The 23,415-nt window shown below is 38.1% G+C and overlaps 1 protein-coding gene across 7 annotated transcripts in view; it reads left to right on the top strand.

Moving 5' to 3' along the window:
• The window catches only part of CASK (calcium/calmodulin dependent serine protein kinase), a 189,106-nt gene that overhangs the window by 36,450 nt on the left and 129,241 nt on the right, over window positions 1-23,415 (top strand). For all 7 annotated transcript variants that reach the window (XM_071430281.1, XM_071430280.1, XM_071430284.1 and 4 more), the window contains exon 2: window positions 13,140-13,252. In XM_071430281.1, coding sequence (XP_071286382.1) covers window positions 13,140-13,252 — 113 coding nt within the window. The remainder of the gene's footprint in view (window positions 1-13,139; window positions 13,253-23,415) is intronic.

Genomic DNA, 23,415 nt, shown 5'->3' on the forward strand with positions numbered 1-23,415 from the left:
TTGGTTTTCACTTTCACATGCATCACACAAAGTACTGAGTGTTGTTGGGTATTTATATTTTTACATCTTTACAAGCAGTGTTGTGTAGTAATTTGAGAAGCATGCCAACAGGGAGTTGTGTTCTGTGCTTGAGCAATGCTGTGTATTCTCTGCAGTCTATAGCACTTGTCTTTCTCTTTTTTCCCCCTCTTCAAATTGTTTTGACTAGAGAAGCATAATAAAGAAAATATAGTATGATAATTTGATTTCTTTGTCCCATTTCCCTCTCCCCCGTCTTCAACTGCCAGCGCATTTCTCCTCATTCACTTTTTCCTAAATGTTGCCTTTCTTAGCAGTTAACTTCTGGTTCTGTTTTGTGTAGCCTTCAATTCATCTAAAAATATGGTTAGACTTGAATTTTCAATGCAATTTCTAGTATAAAACAGCAGGCTGCTATGGTAGGGCTCCATAGTGTAGGTATATACTATTAGTCCAAAAGCAACTGGCAATTCTAAATCCTGGTTTTCATATTTGTATTTGTAATTCATATTTGTAACCCTATTTTTCTATTACTTGGGATTCTTCATAGCTTCAAGAATACACCATCATTCAAGCCAGAGGAGCAGTTGAATTCTCTATTTTTGCTTTTTTGCAGCCAGGGAGGTTGATGTGGAGATGTGCTTATTTCTCCATGTGTGTGTAGCCTGGAACAAAGCTGGAAGCTGCGTTTGTGCTGCTGGGCTCCTTTCCAGTGCCAGCAGCACCAGCTGCTTGTGGCAGCCAAAGGAGCAATGCTTGGGAATGTCTCATAGGCAGCAGAAAGTTTCTTACTCATCAGTCTCCTCATTCTTCTTTAGGACTTCTACCAGTGTCACTGGATATTTTTAATTTTGTTTTATTTTAAGAACATCGGTGGTTTGGTGCTTTGAGACACCAAACCAAATTCTAATTTAGGGAAGGAATTTGAGTCTGTGGCCCAAATGAGGAACCACAGCATTTATCACTTCTGGTGAAATCACTTTTGTTTGATTTGAATTTGAAGTGACATGACTGAAAGAATATTTTGACTTTTTGCTTTTTGGTGTGAGAACATAAGGAAACAAACTGAGATCTGCTCATGGACCCAAGGTGTTGCTTGGCTGCCTCGTTTCACTGCTCAGTCCTTGCCCATAAATAAAGGGCAGCTGGAACCTGGTGAAATGCTGATGCTGTTCCTGACCTGGACCACGGATTCAGTTTCCTATTTTTGTCAGTGTCCCAAGGGTCAAATAATCACTTGCAGGAGTGTGGGTGTTTCAACACGAGCACTTTATTTGGTCATGCACTGATGGAGTCAATGCTCTGATTCCTGCTTTTTGTATTTCCAGGAGTAATTTGTTGTTTGGTCTTTTTTGAAAAGCAGTAGTAAAAGCCTTGTCCTCTCCTGGCACCCTGTGCTTTCCTCAGAGTGGTTCTGGCACAAACTTCAGTACAGCTGTGCTCATAGAGCTCACTGGGAAATCCATCCAGGCAGCTTTCCCTTTTTGTAATGGAAAAAAAAAAAGAGAACTATTTTATGTGGCTTTTAAATAAAGGCTTCACTTAAACTAAATTAGTTTCAGTTAACAGTTCTGCTAAATGTTTAGCCATTAGAAAACATTGTGGGTTTTTTAATAAAGGAGTTGTGAAATGAACATGTTATGCATTGTGCTTCATGTGTACTAATAATTGTCATGTAGGTGGTTATAGTTCACACAGAAATAGTTGTCCTGCAGTTAGTATGACAGATTCTCTACAGATTCTCTTCACAATGGCAAGATTTTGTTAAGGACAGACCTTAAACTTTGCTTTGGCACCTGGAGAGAAGAGGTGAATTTAAAATTCATGAACACTTGTTTTACAGGAAGCTGTTATATTATGTTTAAATGCTTAGGGAGGGTATTTGTTACCATCCAGATATTTAGGTAGGTAAATAGTTCTTTTCAGTTTCAAAGCTTTTTCTAGTAGCTGCATTAGCTTTTCCCAAGAATTGTAGAATCATATAATAGTTTTAGCTTAATTTTTGAAGTTAGCAAGAGAGATGATATTTCCCAGAATCACAGAATATTCTGATTTGAAGGGACTTATAGGGATCATCGAGTCTAACTCTAACTAAACTACTAAAAATTAGCTTATTTCAATGCAGGAAAAGGCTGAACTGAATACAGATGGTGTATAGACTAATATTTTTCTCATAGAGATTCCTAGACTGTTGAAATATAATCTACTCTTAAAAGAAATTTATAATCTATACTTAAAAATTAGAAAAAAACCACCCCTAACCAGAAAGAATACCATGACTTCAAACAGTAGTTCATATGCATAAAATATGTAAAAATACAATAAATTGCTGTTCAGAAACCCAACAGATCCACATAGAGAAACTGAATTTTCCTGATCTGTGACAGGTTTTTCATTTCAGTATGCTGTTGAAAAGTTCAGACCTTAAGAGGTCAGAATTCATTCATTTCTCTCCTGCAAAGAGAATTCAATAACCTTCTATAAATATTTTTTCCTGATCTTCAGCTGAATGTTCTTAATAAATCCTATAATCCTTCCATAATTTAAAATGTTATGAATGACCATAAAGGCTGATGATTTGAGTAGCAAATTCAATTTCTGAAATACTGGAAGTCTTCCAACATTTTTAAAAGAAAACCTCAAGTATTTATGCTTTCCATCACTTCATACACAATTTTGATGACAACTTATGAAATTTAATAGTTTTGAAACACACAGGCCAGACTTTCTTTTCAGGATATTTTTCCTTTTCCTAGCACATGAATGTGTTTGGCATTTCAGAGGCCACACTCCTGTAAAAAGTACAGGAAAGTCTGTCTGGATCAAGATGATCGGTGCTGCAATGGAGAACTTCCTCACTTAGAAACTTGGTTTCTCTTACTGGCCTCAATAATTTCTCTTTATTGCTTCCAAAGTGTCTCGTGAACTGGTATGCACATGGAAATATCCCTGAGCCTGGGATTGTTAGTGACAGCCAGACTGAACTGAGTTGTTGGGTTTGGTTTGCTTTTGTTGGCTGCTTTTTTTTTTTTTTATAAGAATTCTGAGCTACACAGAAAGGAATTTTGATTGAACTGACTATCAGAGTGAATTCTGTTTAGCTCTATGTATGTGTTATGAAAATATTATTTTGTTTGACCATTGCTGTTTTTCAAGTTTTAGACTTTACTGTGTTGTGCTACCAGATTAAATGGAAGTTTTGTTGTTAGTCAAATACTGGGAACAGAGAGGCCCTTAAAAAAGTGCTGATTTTTTTGCATGTAATACAACATAAAGGTGATATATTTTCAATTTTGAGGAACTGTCATGTTACCACAGACATAATATCAATATTTAAAATAGGTTATTTCCCTTAAAAATGTGGAGTTTCTTCTCTACTTCTGTGTTGGCCTCTGCAAGTTAGATGTACCTTTGTCCTTTGTAATGAACCTGTAGGAAGTTTCTGATTTTGTCAGGCAGTTGTGTTGGGCTGCTGAATTAGTGCTGCTGTATTTCAAGCAATGAGAAAAACCCTTTTGTGGATCAGATCTTCCAGTGCTTCTCTCTGACTTCCCTCTTGTACTTTGAGTTGCTGGCATTTTTTAAAACAAACAGAAGGATGGCAATATGATAAATCTAAGTGGTCTGTATTGGATTAAAGAGGAAATTAACACTGGGCATTCAGAGAAGGAATAGTGTAAAAATGAAGTTTTGTCATTGGCCAGTTTTGAGTTAGATATCTGTTAGGTTACTCTAAAAGTGCTAAATTGAACTGTGCTATTACAGTTTAAGTATCCTTCTTGCAAGGAAACATTTGAGGACAATGCAGAGGAGGACCTGGACACCATCCAGAAAGGACTTTAGTGGTGGAAATTATGAACTTGTAAAAGAGGACTCACCACTTGAGAATGGAAAAAGTAGTAACAGCCTGTGGGGTGGGCTGAGGCTGGTTGAGTGTCAACAACTCAGCACAAGAACACAGCTATAGTAGCTGGCTCAGTGATCTGTGTGTCAACAAGGCAAGCACAGGACTGTGTACCAGGCACAGTATTTCCAGCAGAGAAGAAAATGTTGTTAGCATTGTGCAAATTCTTGCTAAGACCTCATCTGGAGTTCTACTCACAGTTCTGGTTACTTTTGTTAAGAAAAATTAGAAGTGGAACAGGCAGTAGGAAGAGATTCTGAAATGAGAGACCCTGACATTAAAAAAAAGTGTTTTGTTAGGCTTGCATTGATCTATGAGAGAGAGTAGAGAAACCAGTATGTAAGCTCAGTTTTGTTAGCAGGACTGATAGATTTCAAGTGGACATTAAAAGTCATAAAGGGGAAGTCTAAAATGTAACCAGAATGCAGGGGGAGAGGTAATGTAGGGGGTGGTTAATGCATCTACACTCACCTGAGGGTGTAGTCTCATGAAGGAGTTTTTGACAATGGTGGTGGCTGACATATTCCTATTTTTATTGCTCATTTTGCTGCGTGTGCTGCATGCAATCAAAGCCAGTGTAGCTGCAGCCCTGCTAACACAGTGGAGGCAGCCGTGTGTGGATTTACCCCAGGCTGCCCGATCCGTTCCTTTGCTCCACTGCACGAGTGAGGTGTGAAGGGGTGGTGCAGGTACCACAGGGGCTGTGGGACCCTTGTAGGATCATTGTAGGACCCTTTTAGGATCACTGGGGTCTGAGACAAGGCTCAGCTTTAGCAGCAGCAGTGCTGCTTTGTTAGGCCTTTGTTTGACCTCCTGTCCCAGCTGTTCTTCCTGGGTCTGACTATGTGGACACAGCTCTTTGCACAGCTGTGCTTCAAGCCAAACCAAGCATCTGCCCTGACTGGAAAACATGGTGTAAAAAGGGAGAATTGGTTTGTCTGGGGTATTTTGAGTAATTTTAGTTTCTTCTTTGATTTGGTTGTGTAGCCATGCCCAAGCTGTTCTGGGATGCTGCAGTGGCCAGAGGGGCTGCTGGTTTGGCCAGTGCTCTGCTGAAGAAATCCTGGTGAGGCCATAGCCTGGGATGGATGGAACAAAGCTGTGGTACACATGAATGGGATAAAAAAGTTCTCTGAATTTTTTTCACAGTGGAAAAAAAGAAAAATAGTGATCATCATCCCCATCTGATGAGCTGAGTGAAGTGCTCTGCAACATCTCTTCTTTTGAAGGCAAAGCTGTTATTTTTAATATATTCCCTTTTGTTCCTGTAATTGAAATGCTTTTTCTGACACATTTGTTCATTCTTGCTGCTTTTTTTCCTCACTGTTGAATGATTTAATACCTAAAGTAGTTTTACTTTTTTTTTTCTGTTTTCATTCACTTCCTCCTGATGTTCTCTTCTTTTTCTTCACAAGGAAGAGAAACAGGCATAACACTTGGTCATGTATTAAAGGAGTCTGTTAGAACAGCATCAGTTTTTCTGAACACTCTTGAGCTGATGCTTTTGATTCAGCTGCCAGCATCTTGTGTTTTTCTGTGAAGTGTTACAGGATGTTTGAGTGTAAAAATAAATTTTCAGGATTTTGATTCTATGCGTTTATTCCAATGCTCACAGTGGAAATGCATCAGTGGACAAAGCTCTCCTTATTTCCCCCCTCTCCTGTTCAAGTACTAGAATCTGTGCTTTGGTTATCAGTCTTCACTAGCCCAAAATCACTTTTTGTGTGAGCTATAGATTCTCATCTACCTCAAGGTGAACCAGAGAGAAAATTATATTTGTCATCAGTTTCTTGAGTTCTTTATTGCTGAGGGGGCAGAATGTTTCATTTCAGCCTAATGAACCAATTTTGATTCTTCATTCGTACCAAGAGTTAAAAAACTTATTGGTAAATTCCATTTTCTGAGATCCTAATAATTATTTATACCTCAGGGAAATGTCTCATCATTTACCTGTGTATGCTTAATACATTCATGCCTCAAAATCACTTTTGTTCCTTCTTTCATCCATCTGGAAATGGCAATCAGTGAATTCCTTGAAGATTAATTCTGGAATCATAGTTTTGGACCTCTGTGTTCTAGGAAAGTGAAAAGTGTCCAGTGTGTAATCTTGCAGAAAAAAAAAAAGTAAATTAGCAATGAATCATTGGAAACAATTGGAAACATACTCTCAAGGAGGAAATGAGCTGCAAAAGGAATCTGTGGAACCAAGAGCCTGAACTCCTTAAGTTCTACTTAGTAGCTCCTTGAATTTGAGGTCCTGACCCTTTGCTAGGAAATGACCTTTAATGAGTTGGAGAATAGGAAGGGAGGGTCTGAGGCTGGGCTCTTGAAGGGCTGCCCTGTGTCTGTAGCTGTGGCTTCTGTTTGGGGCAGTCCCCACACTGCAGTTCCAGCCAGGACCTGGAGATGCCCCTGGAGGCCACCCAGCAGCTCCTGCTGGACCTTTCTCCAAAAGGCCTTGACAAAGTGCATTTCCTATTTCTCTACCTGCCACAGCTGCAATTCTTTTAAGATCATGAAACCTCTTACTAAAATATTTGTTGAAAACAGATTTTGCTTGTCTCTGTGTTGAAGTAAATGATTATTTGGAAATGCTTGTTTTTGAAGAGGGAGATTGTTTTCTTAAAAAACAAAACAAACCATGGGTGTATCATTTTTGATAGCAACAAGTGCATGTTCTGATAAAATTTATTAAGCACATCACTTCAGAAGTACCCTCCAGCTTAAACCCTTTTGTGACTCCATGAATAAAATAGGAGAATTGACAAGGCTAAGGTCAATGTTAACAGGTAATTGTGGCGTTCAGAAAATGAAGTATATGTGAACATAAAAATACTTGCTGAATCCTTTGTGTATGAAGAATGTTGCAGATGCCTGGTGCTGAAATATTTATTTCATGATAATAGATTAGCAAATTTAGTGAGCATCTTATCTCAATGTTCTTCCTTTTCCATCCCTTCAATATCCCAGCCAGTCAGTGTAAAAGAAGAGTTGTTCACAAACTATAGATACATTAAAGATATTTTTACATACCAGCATCTGTTTATAATGGATGCCTACTGGATGCCTAAGAGATTTAGTAGATATATAGAGTGACTGATAAAGTGGTTGTGACTCTTTTGCTTGATAAGAAGAAAAATCAGACCTCAAACTTAGCATTTTATTGGTAGAGGTGGCTGATCATTTAAGGATAGCTTATCCCCCTTTTAGCTTGGAGATATGAAAGACAGGACAGTGGAAGAAATCTCTTTTGGCCTGTGTTTTGCTTTTATACTGACAAACCCATGGAAACACACTTCTGAACTACTTCAGAAAATCTCTAAAATTGAAGGTAAATATTTTTTCAGTTTGCTGCATGAATTCCAAGCATACCCTAAGGTTTTCTTGGGGAGTATTTCCCTTTCACAAGCACTGGAGTGCTCCATCTCTGGTTCTCTTGTGGATGGAAAGCAATGGTTAAGATTTGGTGTTAAATATTCTTTTTTTTTTCTCTTGGAATAATATTAAAGTATCTATGACTATGTATTCATATTGGGGTGAGATCCAGTGAACTGCTGTCTTGTGCTTTGTTCTTTGTAGGTTTCACCCTAAAGCCGAGTTTAAGCATAGTCTTGGTTTCAAAGATGTGAGCTGTTGAAAAGTGGAAATAGATAGAATGTGATAGAAATGTTGCTGTCTGGGAGCTCAGTTTCGTGGCTTGTACTGGGATATCTAATTTTCCAAAGTATGAAATCTTCAACCCAAATGTTCTTCTGTGCCATAGTCATCCTAATGCATTATTTTAAATTTTCCTTTGAGAATAAAACAAAAAGTGTCAACCCAGCGTTGCCAGTGATGGCTTTCTAAATGTGGGTGCCTTCTAATCTGAAGTGCTATTTCACAGAAAGGTTTTATCACTATTTTAAGCTGCAGTGCCATGTGTAAATGAGCTGATAGTGACTAATTGGAGGTTTAATTAATTCTGGAAATACTTAATTTTCAAAAAGAGGTCCAATAGAAGGCAAAGGGAAAGTTGAAGAGCAAATATATGTTATAAATTTTGTGGTTGAGTAAAGAGGGAAAAAAATCTGTCTCTTTAAATGTAGTAGCAAATTGTTTCTTCCCAGTAATTTTCATCAATTTGAATACAATTGTTTTGAAAGTATTAATCACGTTAATACAAAGTAGTGTTTGCTGCTTAGGTAAGCAAATGTACAGCCTTTAAATAATAAAAAACAATCTGGGTATAAATGTCTTTTTTTATGTGCATACTGCTGTGATATCTTATTGCAACAAACTGACAAAACCCTTTTTAGAAAACACTGATCTTGATCTAGACACTTGATCTAAAATGTTGAATTAAGGTGCCTTTAAGACCTGTGTTGCATGTTTCAAGTTTTAACTATTAAATCTTGTTAAATAAAGAAGAGGAGTCCCAGGCCTTTTACTTCTAAATGGAAGATCATTTTTAAAGGAGGGGATATTGCTCATTATTTGGGGTTTTTTTTTTTCTGTCAAAGTGTTCAACTTGTGTTTCTTACTTCTTTTTTTTAACTTAATGAAAAAGAATTAGAGACCCAAAACACCTTGTTCAAATTAAGTTCCTCAAAAAATTACTTGGAAGAGATGTTGAGCAAGTTCGTGATGGTCTGATGTGATCTAAAATCTCCAATTTTGAGGCTCTGAAGCAAAGGGGTTCAGGAAATGTCTTTACAGAAATTCCATTCCCATAGGTCAGCTCATTTCATTGAGGGAACATGGGAAGGCAACAGGCTGTGGAATATTCCAACCACAACCAGTTCTTCTTCTTGCACACCACCAGGGATTGAAGGAAAGGAGACAAGAAGCAGAACAGACAGATAAACTGACAAGATTTTAGTATAAAAAGATAGTTTGCAATATATTGGTTTATGATCATTGTCCTTGAAGTCCCAATGACACACAAAGTAAAATAATTTAAAGTGAAGGAGATGATAAAAAAGGCTTTGATGTTATCAACGTTTTAAGGTTTTATTCTTATTCAGGTGATGTACTCCTGAAGGAGAGAGTAATTAATAATTGATTTTCTTCAAGTTTGTGTTAGCTGATAGAAAATGAACTGCTCTGTAAAGTTACCATCAGAAAATAGTTTCAGTGGGGTTAAAGTTACATCAGGCCTGCTTTGCTAATTTGAAATTTTGGACTAATGAAAAGACATGAGACAGCCTCTTTAGCATTTTAATCCACATTTTCTGGCCTATGTGTACTCACTAACCTCCTCAGTAATGTAACTCTTGGATTTCCATCTGCACAAGACAGAAAAACCCATCATGAATCCCAGCTTCAGTTTAAGTTCATACATTTTGGATTTTGCCATACACTGCAGGTGGGACTCCCAAGTGTTCCAGGTGTTGGAGTGTGCTGCTGCCAACCTTGATAAAATATCAGTGAAGGAATCATCTGTCCTTACTGCTTGCTTGCATGTTTGAAGGATCCTCATCTTTGAGCTGCTGTAGTCTCTGGTGTGCCAGCTGTCTGCAGGGAAAGATTTTGCAAGCTTGGGTTATGTCTGTTAAAGGTAGCACAGAGAGAAATGAAATATAAAGCACATGACAGGATTACAGTTTGTATGACTTAGAAAATGAAGTCTTATACAACTTAACTCAGTTACTCCTAATAAATAAGGAGTCTTATCTATCTCTGACAGCTTTGATGATCTGTGGCTGGGGTTACAGTTGTTCCTTCCCCAGTCTGTGTCACCTCTGTACTTTAGATCTGTAAAATTTGAGCTGCAGGGTTGGCAGAATGAGCTTTAGAAATTGTCATTTAGCAAGGATGTGATACACATTCCCCATCTGCAGGCACAACTGTTGAGCAGGAGCAGCTCCTCATCTCAGCTGAGAGATGAATCGTTGTGGTTCCTTTCCTCACTGGGTGCTTTCAGTGCTGAGACTCGGGGTGGGCTCAAAGACTTTTGTTACTCAGCTTCTAAATAAGGCTTGAGTCTCTTGTGTTGGGAAACAGGGATTCTTGTTTCCTGACTCAGGTTATACAGCATCACTGTGGGCTTCATTTGTAAACTTGCTGTGTGCCATTGCAGCTGGAGAGGAATAACTGCAACCATAATTTATTTAAAAGTTCCTTTGTGTTACTTAGCACATGGAAGTGCTGCTGTCTGCTTAATTGATCAGGGCGTGTCTTGTGAGTGATTTAAAATTACCTAAAATTGGACTGTACAAGCTTTTGTTGTGATGCTATTGTCATGGGATACATTCATCTAATGTAGTGTCTTAACACTATTTTGAGGCTGTGTGTAGCTTGAGTATCAGAGAGAGTGTTTTGAAAAAGTTGGAAGTCTGAGGTTTGTAAATAGCCAAGTCTTTCTTCAGGTTGTGTTTAAAAGTATTTTTATTTCTGTATGAAATTGCTGTATTGTTTCAACAGAGTGAGTTAATTGTGGGTGTCACTGAATTCACACAATCATAAAATGGATTGTTTTGGAAGGGACTTTAAAGATCATTTGGTTCCAACCCCAATTTTTGTATTGTGTGCTTTACAGCACATTTTGTTTAGTTAAGAGTCTTTGACATTCCTCAATCCAAGTAGAGAAGCCTCTGTCATAATCATAGTGTAGTTTCAATATGGCCATAAATTTTTATATGGTAGGGATGTCTCTGTACCTTTTCTGTTACAGAACTGAATAAAATGCTCTAAATTTTTTGTCCCAGATTTAATATGCAGGAAGGAAATTGTTCAAGTCAGAATTTTAAAATGTTAATAGATAATGGAAGGAGAAATCAGGATATGGTGGTACAAGATAAGGGCAGGTTACACACAGATCTGATCCTCTCAGAACTGCAGTTTGTAGGCTCCTTTTTGATTTATGATTCCTCCAGCTCTCTTTGCCTGCTGAAAGGACATACACACACTGGTAGATGGGCAAGCTCTCCTGCCCAGGCTTGGCAAAACCAGGAGATAAAAACGTAGCTCAGGCAACAGTGAGAATTTCTGATATTTGTAGAGTTTGGGTGAATTTACAGAATTTGGGGATCTGCCTGCAAGTTAAGGATATGGTCTTGTAAGGTGTCTCTGCACTCCAGATCTACTCTTCTATATCAGAATATGTTTAAAGCATTATTTAATGTATCCAGAAAGGCTTTGGGGGGGGAGATGGGGGACAATGGCAATGAGAAAAAGGATCATTTGAAATAAATATGTTTAGTTTCTAGTGATTTATGACAATTAGGATTGAAAGGAGGTGTTGCCAGCATTATTCCAAAGCTGCAGTTTAGGTTTTGAAATGTTTTTAGATTAGCATAATCTAAATGTATTGATGCTCTTTTAAAGCAATTTTACTTTGAATGCTAAAAGAGGAGGCAGGAACTTGGGATAAAATCGTGATGCTGATCTGTATAAAGTGGAATTTTTTCATAGAAGATCACTTTTTGAAACATGGAGGGAGGATTCTTAGCCAATTGCTGTATCCTTCCAATGCCAGATGAAGTCAGTTGAATCTTTTCCATGTAATGATGAAAGTGGATTTCTATGTATTAGAGGCTTTAATTGATCATATTTTTAAAAATATCTGTGGTCATTTTTGGTAAAAGACCAAGTACTGAATAATAGTGGGGTGTGGATTCAGAAGGGAAAATAGCCATCAGTATGGGGGATTTCATTGTGTGTTTGGAGCAAGGAAAGAAGAAGGAAAGCAAACATGCATTTTCTTGAGTAGTTTATTCTGACTGCATCACATGTCCATAGTTGTGCTAATAAATATCTTCCTTACTGTGAATATTTAGACTGGCATTCATTGACTACTTTTGGTATTCATGTTCTCTGTCAGAAATAATCCTATTTGAAGAAATCTTTGCAAGTATGTTGTACGTTGAAAGAGTACAAAACCTGGAGTTTAGCTATGTGAGTACAGGTTTGGTAGTGTGATGGATTACACACTTCAGATCATCTGGTGTGTAAAGGAATACCAAAAGCCAGTTATTAAGGTTTGTAAGTGCCCTCAGAGGGACATTTCTGCCTCCTCAGGGTACCTTTTATTTTGAGAATGGTGTTGCTTTGCAATCCCATTGCTCATGAACATGTCAACTAACTTCCAGTTCGTTGTTTGAATGGAAGAATTTTTCTTTCAAGCTATATTAAAGCATTTATTTCACTCAGCAGGTGAATGTTCACTCAATAAACTGAACAAAGGCTCTTTCCATCTTCAATTTTTCCCTCACATCTTTGTGAGAAGACTTCAGAATGGATTTCTTTAGAACTCACGTCTGTCATTACATAAGTAGCAGTAAAAAAGGATTGATGTGCCACAGCTAGTGCACTCCTGAAACAATCCTATTCTGTTTTCATAACATATTTATATGTCATGTTTGAAAGCTTGACATACCCTGTTTATCTGATCGTATTGGTTGTTATTAACATTGGACAGAAGATTCCTTACTGGAAGTTAAGGCACCAAAAACTTAAATCACCTACTAAAAGGTGCTCCCAAAAATACTCATTTGTGCTGGTGGTTTTTAAAAGGTTGCCATTGTTCTGACTGATGTTTTGGCAAATGTAACTTCAATATCAAAGAATAACTACTCTTTTTATTTGAGTGCAATAGTGACATTTCTCTGAACTAATTTTAATCTTTTAATTTCTAACTTCTGGGATTCTCCAAGTATCATAAATGAAAGAAAATCATGAGCTTTTGTGGAATTTCAAAATATTGTAATGGAGAACATTGTGATGTACATCACAAGTTTGTATCTAGTGATGCCAAACTTTAAATAAACCTAGTTTGTGTAAAACAGACAAACTGAAACAGCTCACAATTCTGTTACTCTTGTCGTTGTCCATTATCCTTTCAGATTAGGACTGAAAGAAGGAATGGGTTTCTCACCTCTGTTTACCTCCCCATTTGGATTTTGTATCTAAATAATGTCCACTTAAAATTTAATAATGATGATGTCAGTTGCATATTACATAAGATTTCTAAGAGTATAGCCTTTCTGAAGGGGCAGGGCAAAAGAAATGTCTTTAATACAGGAAAATACAGAACTCAGTGATGTTCTTTACACCAGTCAGTGGTCGGAACCATTCGTTTTACATTTAATGGGCAGCAAGGACGAGAGGTATATTCTGTGTAGATACTACACCTGAATGCACACATCAAAACCTTGTTGAGAGGCAGGGGCATTGTGGCCCAGTGAGGAGGAGGAGGAGGAGGAGGAGGATGGTTTTTCATGGCTGGTCTCTGTTGCAGGGGTCCCTTCAGCGTGGTGCGGCGATGCATCAACAGGGAGACGGGGCAGCAGTTCGCTGTGAAGATCGTCGATGTAGCAAAATTCACTTCAAGTCCTGGATTAAGCACAGAAGGTAAGAATTAATAATTAAGCAAACTCCCAGCAGACAGGTTTTTTTGATTTGTCAGCCTTTCCTATGTTTGCTCTCTTTATGGTACTTTCTGTTTTATATTTTCTAGAAGTTTTAAAGCAAGGTTGTATATCTCAAAATTAGCTCAGTGCTTGCATTTCTAATCATTAGTAGTTTCTACATATATTCAGTGGTGATCATAAATACTAGAAAGATAGTTAGGTCTAAGCCATTTCTATTTTTGTTTTGATTTTTTTGTCTTAAGAATGAATTTTGTAAAGAAAAAAGGTAGTTCTGAGTCAAAAAAGCATAGACAAGAAGTAAAGCAAGAACACATGAGTTTTGGTTATACTAGTTTTAGCAAGTAATTTGCTATAAATGGTTGAAGACTTGCTACTAAAGTGCAAATTATGTAAAAATATATTTTTACGTAGTCAGGATTACAGGCAATGCTGCAGAACTGCTACAGTGTAAACACAAGGCTATAACTCTCTAACATTTCCTGCTTTAGAGTAAAACAATCTATCTTGAATACACAACTTGTGTGTGCATAAAGTTCTTCTTTTACCCTACATGGAGAAGAGCATTGCCAGCTGAGTGACATTTGCTGAATTCTGCATGTCCTGTATATTTTTTCTGGAGATCATAATTATTTTGTGTAGTACTGTTTTTGGAGGGTTCCACTGATGCCATCAAAATCCTTGTAAACCCTACTTTGGCAAAAAAAGGATAAAAGGATCAATGACTTTTTTTGGCATTTATAACAAACAGTATCTTGAGCCTTAATGACTAGCTTGATTTACAAGGTAAATAACAGTTTTGCCAGATATTTTCACTTAATAATGCCATTGCTGTTTTTTTTTTTTTTCTAGCCCTGTAACAAAATATAAGCCACATTTTCCACAATCTTCAGCTTCTGATTAGCTCCATCATGATTTTGACAAGTTATACCAAAGCCATTGCATTCTGAGCTACTGAATGTTTATTGAAATGGTTTGATACCTTTTAAATAGGTTGTGTCCATATTCCTTTTTTTCTAAGCCTCATTTGAACTGCTGATGACAGGACACATTTCTGCCTTTGGTGGAATATTACCTTCCTGGCTCCATGACAATAAAATTCAACCTTTTGAGGCCTTGAAAAATTTCTGAAAGGGAAAAGTCATAGGCAAAAGAAAAGGGACTCATCAGGAGGAAAAGAAAAGCCAACAGTAAAAATAGATTAACTGAAAAAAGGATAAATGTGGATGGTTTGCAATTTCTGCCTGGGTCTAAAGAATAGGCTTGGGAGTGTATTAAGAACTCTGGGGTTTTTCCAATTCCACTTTGGTTGTATTGTTGTAATTTTAATTCCAGGTAGCAGATCATTGAGGTATGATCATAAGCATTTTCTGTGTTTAGTGGTGCTTTGTTTTGTTTTGTGGTTTTAGGATTGTTGTTTGGGTTTCTTTGTTTTTGTTGTTTTGGGGTTGGTTCTTTTAAAGGTTTTGAATTGTTATGCCTTAGATTTGTAATTTTAAGACACAAAGACACATAAATGTGTGAGCATGGAACAAGTTCTTAGTTCAACATAAGAATGTGAATTTTTCACAGACTCTTTCCATCTTCTGTACTCTTTGTTTTTCCTGTTTTTCATTGGCTTGTTTTTTTAGTTTTTTTGCACCTCTATCTAGGTTCTAGGGGGTTTTAATTTTTTTTTTTTTTTCTAGTTTGTTTGTTTATTTCTGATGTGGCATTCCTTAAGCACATTGGTGGGCAGCCACCATGGTGGTATTGGTATAAAGTAAATATACCTGTGAGGAAGCTGTGTTTGTAAACTGTGTTAAAGTGTGAGCTGTAATGAAGTGATAAGATTAACCCTTGGAGATACTCTTTACCTTGAAGTTTTGACCTCTGCAAGTTCAATTTGCTCTTGAAGGTTATTTTTGCACAACTCTCCACCTCCAGTCTTTCTTTGAGGCACAGGAGTGGGAGAACAGGACATTCTGCATGTGAGGGAGCTGATGACAATTCCTTCCATTAATTCACATAGATCTAGAGTGCTAAGAGCTAACGATCCCAGTGTGCCTCCACACTTTCAGATTAAATCTAAAAAGTCTTTGTTCTCGAGTGGTTTTACACAAACACCTCTGTAGGATGATGTGTTTATGGGTAAGAAGTTCATTTTTGTTTGTCAGCAGTGTACTCTTGTGGCAAAGGCAGCCAACTGCAGAGCATTGCAGAGGTGCAGCCAGCAAGGCAAAGCAAGAGATTGTTCCTCTGTTCTTTCCTTGTGGGGCCACACCTGGAGCACTGTGGGCACTCTTGGTTTCTCCAGTACAAGAAAAGCAATGATGTGCTGGCAGGAGACCAGCAGAGATGGACTGAGTTGGTCAAGCCTTAACAAGAGAAGCTGAGATGAGATTTGGTGCTGTCTTCAATTACTTCATAAAAGGATATAGAGCAGATGGAGCCAGACTCTTGATTTGGGCACACAGTGACATGGCAAAAGGCCATGTGGACAAATTGCAACATGAAGAAATGCCAGTTAGAGACAAAGAAAAGAAAAATCTGCATCTGATTGCACAGAGAGCTCATGGAGAACACCCTCAGAGATGCTCAGAAGTGGATTGCACAAGGCTCCAAGCTGCCTGGTCTATTCTGACCTGCTTGGAGCAAGAGTTTGGACTAGATCACCTCCAGAAGGTCCTTCCAACCTAGATGATCCTGTGGTGTTTGTAGCAACATGTAATCTGTGGGCCAATATAGTTGCAATTCTACAGAGGGAGAAAATTTAGGCATAGCATTACTGTGCTAAAAAGGAGATAATTTAAAACTAGTTTTGATACAATTTTTTAAAACTAGTTTTGATTTCTTTAACCTGTGAGACAGCTGGGCATCAAATATGTTTTAAAGGGACTGTTTTCTAAACAATTGATTTAGAAAAATACCTACTGGTGTCTTACCCCTAATAAGGAGATACCATTATTGTAACAAAAACAAGCTGAAATGCTTCTCTAGGCTGATGTGTTACCAGTTGGTGTTATTGTGAGCATTTGTGGCATATGATGGAGAAGCCACTAGCTAATAAGACAAACTTTTATCAGGTATGGTGTTCTTTCCATAAGGCTGCTCAGTACTCACAGCATGTGTAGACACAGACATCTCAAGTGATTTTTGTGTCTCGCTGCATCTCTGGAGTGGTTTGATAATAGCAGGGTAAATTAATGCAATGTAACGATGCCAGACAGCTAGCAAATCTAATCTAGGCTAAATTCTATTGGATTTATGTATTAGTATTCATGGTCTTGCATATTGTGTATCATCAATCTCTGTAGTGTTGTAATTCAGCCATATTAATGAAGTATATTGACACCTTGTCACTGCTCAAGTGGCCACGTGATCTGTTGGATTAATGTTGGATATTTTACACGTTGACAGATTCTACTACAGTTCACTCATATCACAGAGATTAAAAAAAAATCAAAAATAAGAAAATGTGAAGGTTGAATATTTTTAGACATAAGAGTCTCTTTTCTACTGTTCAGTTGAGAGAATCCATGTGGAAGAGCACTTGATGCTCTCAGAAGCCAGTAGTAGCTGATTCATTGAGGTCTAAACAATATATCAGTGTAAATAAACTTATTTTCAAGTACAGCTCTTAGTTGCTATGCTCAGAACTTCTGGTATAGAAAACTGTGAGAAGCATATTCCTTATTTCTGAGTTTGTTACAGCTCACATCTTAGTTTGATTGTCCATTTCCTCTGCAGCTCTCTTCACATCCCATGCATTTTCTATTGTGTTTTTTCTCTGCACAGCTCGCATGTCTGATTTTTAGTTACCTTCTCTAACACAGGCACCATTTCTCAGGAACAGAATGGTGATGAGTCCTTACTACTTAGAAGCCAATACACATAATTTATCTGCCTTTTCTTAAATCCAGATTTCTTTCTTGAAACATGCTGAGTGTTTTTAAAGCAATTTAAAGGGCCGTGTTTTGTGCTTATAGTGCATTGAAGTTGTTTTTCAGAATTTAATTCAACATATATTAGGTTCTCTTACCTGTAGTTCATTTCTATTGAAATGTCCTCACAAAGAAAGTGGTTACCTGTTCTTCTCCAGCCTTCTAATACTCTACACCTTGTTTATTAGGGTGGTGTGTGTGGTTGATACACAGGTTTGTATGCATTCAGGCCACTGGGAAGCTGAATGAATAAGCTGATAAGGAGAGATTGAAGTTTCCTTCAGAACCCAAACTGGTTTTTCTGGAAGCAGGCTGTGAAAACAGTCTGCAAAATACTTTTGTCTGTGACAAAGAGCAAAATTGTAACCAAGAGAGCAGTGTTTTAAATACAGTTCTTGGACTACTTCTAGCACAGAGAGGGGCAAGATAATTGAATCTAAACTGGCCTTGCTATGCATAATCCACTTCAGGAGAAGAATTCCAAAATTATTTAATGGGGCATTGGAATGAAAACTGGGAAGGTTTTGTTGTGTTTTAGTTGTTGTCTTGTGGGGTTTTTCCCCCGCTACAAAGGGGCCCACAAATCTTATCCCTGAATACCTTTCAGATTGTGAGAGATTTTCTTAAAGTTGAGACCTTATTTTCTTCCACTTATTTCATTAAACAGCTTACCCTTTTTTGTTTTCTTATTTTTACTTATTTAATCTGTTTAGACTTGCATTTTTAGAATCATTTTGTGGGGGCAGTGTTTTCAAAAGGCTTTATTTGGTTCATAGTGGAATTGCATGACAGTATCTTTAGCTTTTGGAAGCTGTAGTGAATCATAAGTTATTTTTCACAAAAGTGTCTGTAAGATTCTGCACTTCCCTCTCTGCATGTTTTCAAGGGTTTCAGAAAAAAATGTACTGTCAGCATTGAGCTCATCTCTTTTGAGTAAAAAATACTACAAATCTGTATGTCATCATATTTCATGATACTGTACCATATATAGACTGGATTTGAAGAAAGAACAAGTGACTCATTGCCTTTGATTTGGAAATACCAACTAATCTGGAATTTCTGGTCGTTGTCAGTTCTGTGTTGTACCAGATTTCACAGATCAAGGGCAGGTGCCTTCCTTCTGTCTGACATTATTGGGCCCACACCTGAACTATTGTGCCCAGTTTGGGGCTTCATCATTTGAGCTGGAAAGGTCCCTGCAAAGGATAAGGACACGATGGGCGAAGAGAGCTTGAAGAAGCTGGGTTTGTTTGCTCTGGTGAAGAGGAGGCTGAGAGGGTGTTTAATGTGGTCTTCAACTACAAAAATGTCAGAGCTGAGCTTGAGTGGAAGTTGCTGGAACACAGGGAAATGGCCAGGAATTGTTGCCTGGAAGGTTCAGGTTCAGGTTGAGCCTGGTTTTCAAGAGTTTGCTCAATGAAATCACAGCAAACCTGACCCAGTGTGTGCAGTAATCTCACATTAAGTGGGAGTTGGACCCAATGTCCATCAGAGGTCATTTCCCACCAGCTTTTCTGTGATCTAGTGAAAACAGGAGGAAGGCACCATTATAGGTTTCATTTCTTTGAAGGCAGAAAATATGAGGATATTTCAGAGAGTGAAAAGCTCTGTACCAGCTTGACTTTGCTTTTGAGTTACCATTTTAACCCTATGAGAAGCCATAATCCAAGTATTTAGTGACTGTAGAGTTGCAGGTGTAACTGCTGTTACACAGGAGTTTCCTGAAGATTCATCTAGTGTGTGTGTCTCAGTGGTGAAGAGTTTGAGGCATCTTTTTATAGACCACAAAAATCACATGGTATTAGTGACACCTCTGTTCATAAGAAAATGCACAAATGTGGAATTTTGAAAAGAAACTCTCTAAAATCTTGCTGATTTAAAACTAGTCTGACTGTCATGGAGTTTATGTTGCTGGTACTTAAAATACCACTGTAGTTTCTGTGTAGGCTGTACAAACAATAAAGCAAGTTGGGATAAAGAGGTAGGGAGAATTTGAATTAATCATGTACCTCTGCTAATATAAAATCAAATATAAAAAATAATGCCTTTTAGGAATTTTTTTTTAAGAATATCTGGGTCATGATAGAAGGGACCTGTAGTAATTTATGCCTCTCAGGAGGACTTGAAGATCGATACTTGAAGTCACTTTTGATGTTTGTAATTTCAAGACTCTGCCTTTCTGGGGAATGCATTGTTCCTGTCTCAGCTCTCCTTCTTCCACAAAGGGGTAGGACCAGAACCAGGAACTGGTCCTGTTTTGGTACAGGGAATGTTACCTGAGCCTTTCTGAGGGGTTTGCTTCTTTTAACTTAATGGAGGATTTGAGGTTTCTTTGTTTTTCTGGAGAAGCTGTCAGCTGGTTTGGTTATAAATACAGTTCTTTCTATGAGGAGTACAAATTTCATAAATATCTAAATTTAATAGCTCTGCTGTGACTTTCATAGACAAAGTGTCATTAGAATTAAATACTTCTTCTATGCAGAAATGTAACATAAGAGATGGACGCAGGCTTCTCCCCCAGCAGACACTTCTGTAAGTGTGGCAGCATGTTTGCCATAGAACAGATCCATATAAAGGGTCACAGGAATGCATCAACACTTAGCAAGGGTTTCTTTCTAAGGGCTCATTTTATCCTTGCTACTGGAAGCCAGCTCACTGCAGAAATGGTGCCCATATTTTTCTGGTTGCAAATACAGAATTCAGTCTTGGGACCACATTTCTCACGTGTCACTTTTTTTTTTTTTTTTTTTTTTTTTTTGTAAAATACAGCATTTTGTGTAAGGGGTCTTCTCTTTTTTTTTTAGGATTTCCAGATACAGGCTTCCAGGAGTGGGATACTAAGTGTCACTGACCAAATTATCATTGTTTTGACCTCATTTGGAGTCACACATGCAAATTTGATCTGTCCCAGGAAGCAAATATGATGTTCTATAGGGAAATATGGCCTATTATCCACATCATAAGCAAAGAGTTATAGAGATCAACTGCATGGTATTACTTTACTTCAAGAACATAAAATTTCTGGAAATACTGATGCAAGCATATTAAGAGCAGTGTTCATGAAACATTTTTCTTTTCCATCTTCAGGAGTGAAAGCTTGGGAATTTATTACACCCACTTTAAAGCATAAAAGCATATTTACCTAATTTTTTTTATGCACTGTTGCTTAAGTAGAAGGAAAATAATTAAGTTTTTATGTGTCTCAAGCAATTGGTTCTTTATTCCTTCTAATCAGTCTCTAGAAAAAGGACAGCTTTGTTTGCTGTGTGACTTCAGTCCCTTGCCTTTAACATGTGTCTGATTTTCTGGGTTTAGTACAGCACTGAACACACAATGGCTCTGTAGGGGTGCACCTCTTCCTCCCTCTCTTTTAATCTTTGCTGCTTGGCTGCTTGCTGGCTCTGACAGCTTTGTTCTTCTGCTCTTGGTTTCACTGTGGTGCCAGCAGTGTGAAAAATGACTGCTGTGCCCAGTGGCTGAAAACACTGTGGACTTGCTGCCAGATGTTTGCCTGACATTATCATGAAGCTGCTTTTGATAAAGGTGTCGTGCAGCTGAGCAGCAAGTGCAAGCAACATTTCCCAGCTTTATAAATAAAAATGGTACACTTTACAGGTTTCAAAATGCAACTACATCAAGTGTATTTAACTGCCATTTTAATAAAGATTCATTCTAAGAATAACTTACTAGGGTGCTAATTAAAAAATTGCTGTATCTTGGAATTCTTAGAACACATATAATAATGGAAATGATTATGCAATTAGCACTAAACAGAATTTATGCAGCAGATAATAGATAATTTAACTGTTATTTTTGTTACATAACTGAGTATTCAATTGGCCTAGTTTGGGGGTTTTTAAGTAATCATAATTGATTAAAAAGTGCTCCTACAGTAACATCTCTGTGATCTTTTTTCTCACTTTATATGAGAGGCACTAGAACAAGTTACCCGGGGAAATTTTGGATGCCTCATCCCTGGAAGTGTTCAAGGCCAGGTTGGACAGGGCTTTGAGCAGCCTGGTCTAATGGGAGGGATCCCTGCCCAAGGCAGGGGGTTTGGAACTACGTGGTCTTTAAGGTCCTTTCCAACCCATACTGTCCTATGATTCTATACCACACTTCCATAGATGTGAAATAAGAAAATATATTCACATTTGTAAACAAGAAAATAAGACTAATGCCAAGAAATATTATGATGAAAACTTCCTTTAAAGTTCATGTCATTTATCTCAGTGAAATAAGGTTTGCCACTTAAAAGTTAATTCCTCTTTGTACATATAATATAGGGCTTAGGCACCATTTGATTAAAATCTTTACTGAAATAACTAGTGCATCTATTCTGGTAGTGTATAATATTGAACCATTTTTCAAGGAAAAAAACATAATTTATGCTCATTTTGGTCATTTCAAGTGTTACAGGGTATTTGCTAATTCAGGAAAATTTCAATGAAGAATTCTTTCAATGAATGCATCACCTCACCTGGACAAAAACTGGTTGGTCCTTGAAACCTGTTGTTTGAATCCCATCTGTTCCCAGAAGCTCACAACCATTTAGAATGCAGGTGTCACTGAAAATTAAACTTTAAAACACTTTAAATTCTTAGTAGGTTTGGCAGAAACATTTTCAGATAGGGCTTGTGATCCAGCATGAATCACAGAAGTGAAAAGGTATGCTGCAGTTAATACCACTTATTCCAAACAGGATGATGCCTGTGGGTGTACTGAATAGCTTACAAAAGTCTTGGAGATAGCTGTCCTAGGCTTGTTCTGTGGGGGTTTTGCCAGTGGTAAGCCTGTCATTGAAATGCTCATCCCAGTCAGCTACAGGTGCATCCTCAGTCAGGCACTCTGAATGTGACTCTGCTTTGCAAATCATATCTCCCAAACCATAGTGTGAAAAAGATTGTAGCTGAGCAGGATTCTAAAGAGCCTAATCCTTGCTCTGCCCAAAAATAAAATATCACAGGCACACTTCACTGCTATTCAAAAAATGCTTTAAAATCTCATACTTCAGCCTTGTCTGTCCCTTTACTGAGTATTAGTTGGATGCATAGGACAGTTTAAGAGTATGATGACTTATGTATTTGCATTTGGTATTTAAATATGTGAAGTATGCAGCAAAAGAGATGTCTGAGAACTCAGTGTTTTGCCAGTCTGAAACAGGCCTGAAGCACCTGAGGATAATGAATTGTTAAATGTATTTACACAGATGTGAACCCAGATGTGATGGTGTTTGCAGGATGAGGGAAGAGATGAGGATCTGACTCCATGTTTCAGAAAGCTTGATTTATTATTTTATGATATATATTATATTAAACTATACTAAAAGAATAGAAGAAAGGATTTCATCAGAAGGCTAGCTAAGAATAGAAAAAGAAGGAATGATAACAAAGGCTTGTGTGTCAGAGAGTCTGAGCCAGCTGACTGTGATTGGCCATTAATGAGAAACAACCACATGAGCCCAATCCCAGATGCACCTGTTGCATTCCACAGCAGCAGATAACCATTGGTTATGTTTTGTTCCTGAGGCCTCTCAGTTTCTCAGGGGAAAAAATCCTAAGGAAAGGATTTTTCATAAACCATGTCTGTGACACGCAGAAGTGCTGACAGAGCTTAGAGATATCACTGAGAGGACATTCAGGATAATCTTGGAGTGAACAAAGAGAGGCAGAGGTGCCCAAGGACTGGAGGAGAGCAGATGTGCTCCTGTGCTGGCCCCAGGGTGAACAGGAGCCAGCCAGGAGCTTTACCCCTGTGGTAAAGAGGAGCCAGTGGCATCCTGGGCTGCCTTAGGCAGAGTATTGGCAGCAGGTGGAGGGAGGGAGGTGTCCTGCCCCTCCTTGGCACTCCTGAGGCCACACTGCACTGCTGGCTCCAGTTCTGCATCCCCAGAACAGGAGGAACATGGAGGTACCAGAGAGAGCCCAGCAAAGGACTGGCACTAAGGTGAAGGGATGGGAACATCTCGTGTGTTGTTCTGGGAGGGCTGTTTAAGCCTGGAGAAGGAAAGGTTCAGGAGGAATTTGTTGATGGGTACAAAGAGGACAGGGCCTGGCTCTTCTCAGTGATGCCCAGGGACAGGACCAGAGGCAGTGGCACAAACAAGCACAGGAGGTTCTGCCTCAGCACCTCAGGAAACACTTTTTAAACTGTGAGAGTGACCAAGCACTGGCACAGATTGTCCAGGGAGGTTCTGGATTGTTGGAGATACTCAAAAGCTGCC

Source organism: Agelaius tricolor, unplaced genomic scaffold (assembly GCF_023055355.1).
Source record: "Agelaius tricolor isolate 1412-34295 unplaced genomic scaffold, bAgeTri1.0.p SCAF_7, whole genome shotgun sequence".
Taxonomy (NCBI): Eukaryota; Metazoa; Chordata; class Aves; order Passeriformes; family Icteridae; genus Agelaius; species Agelaius tricolor.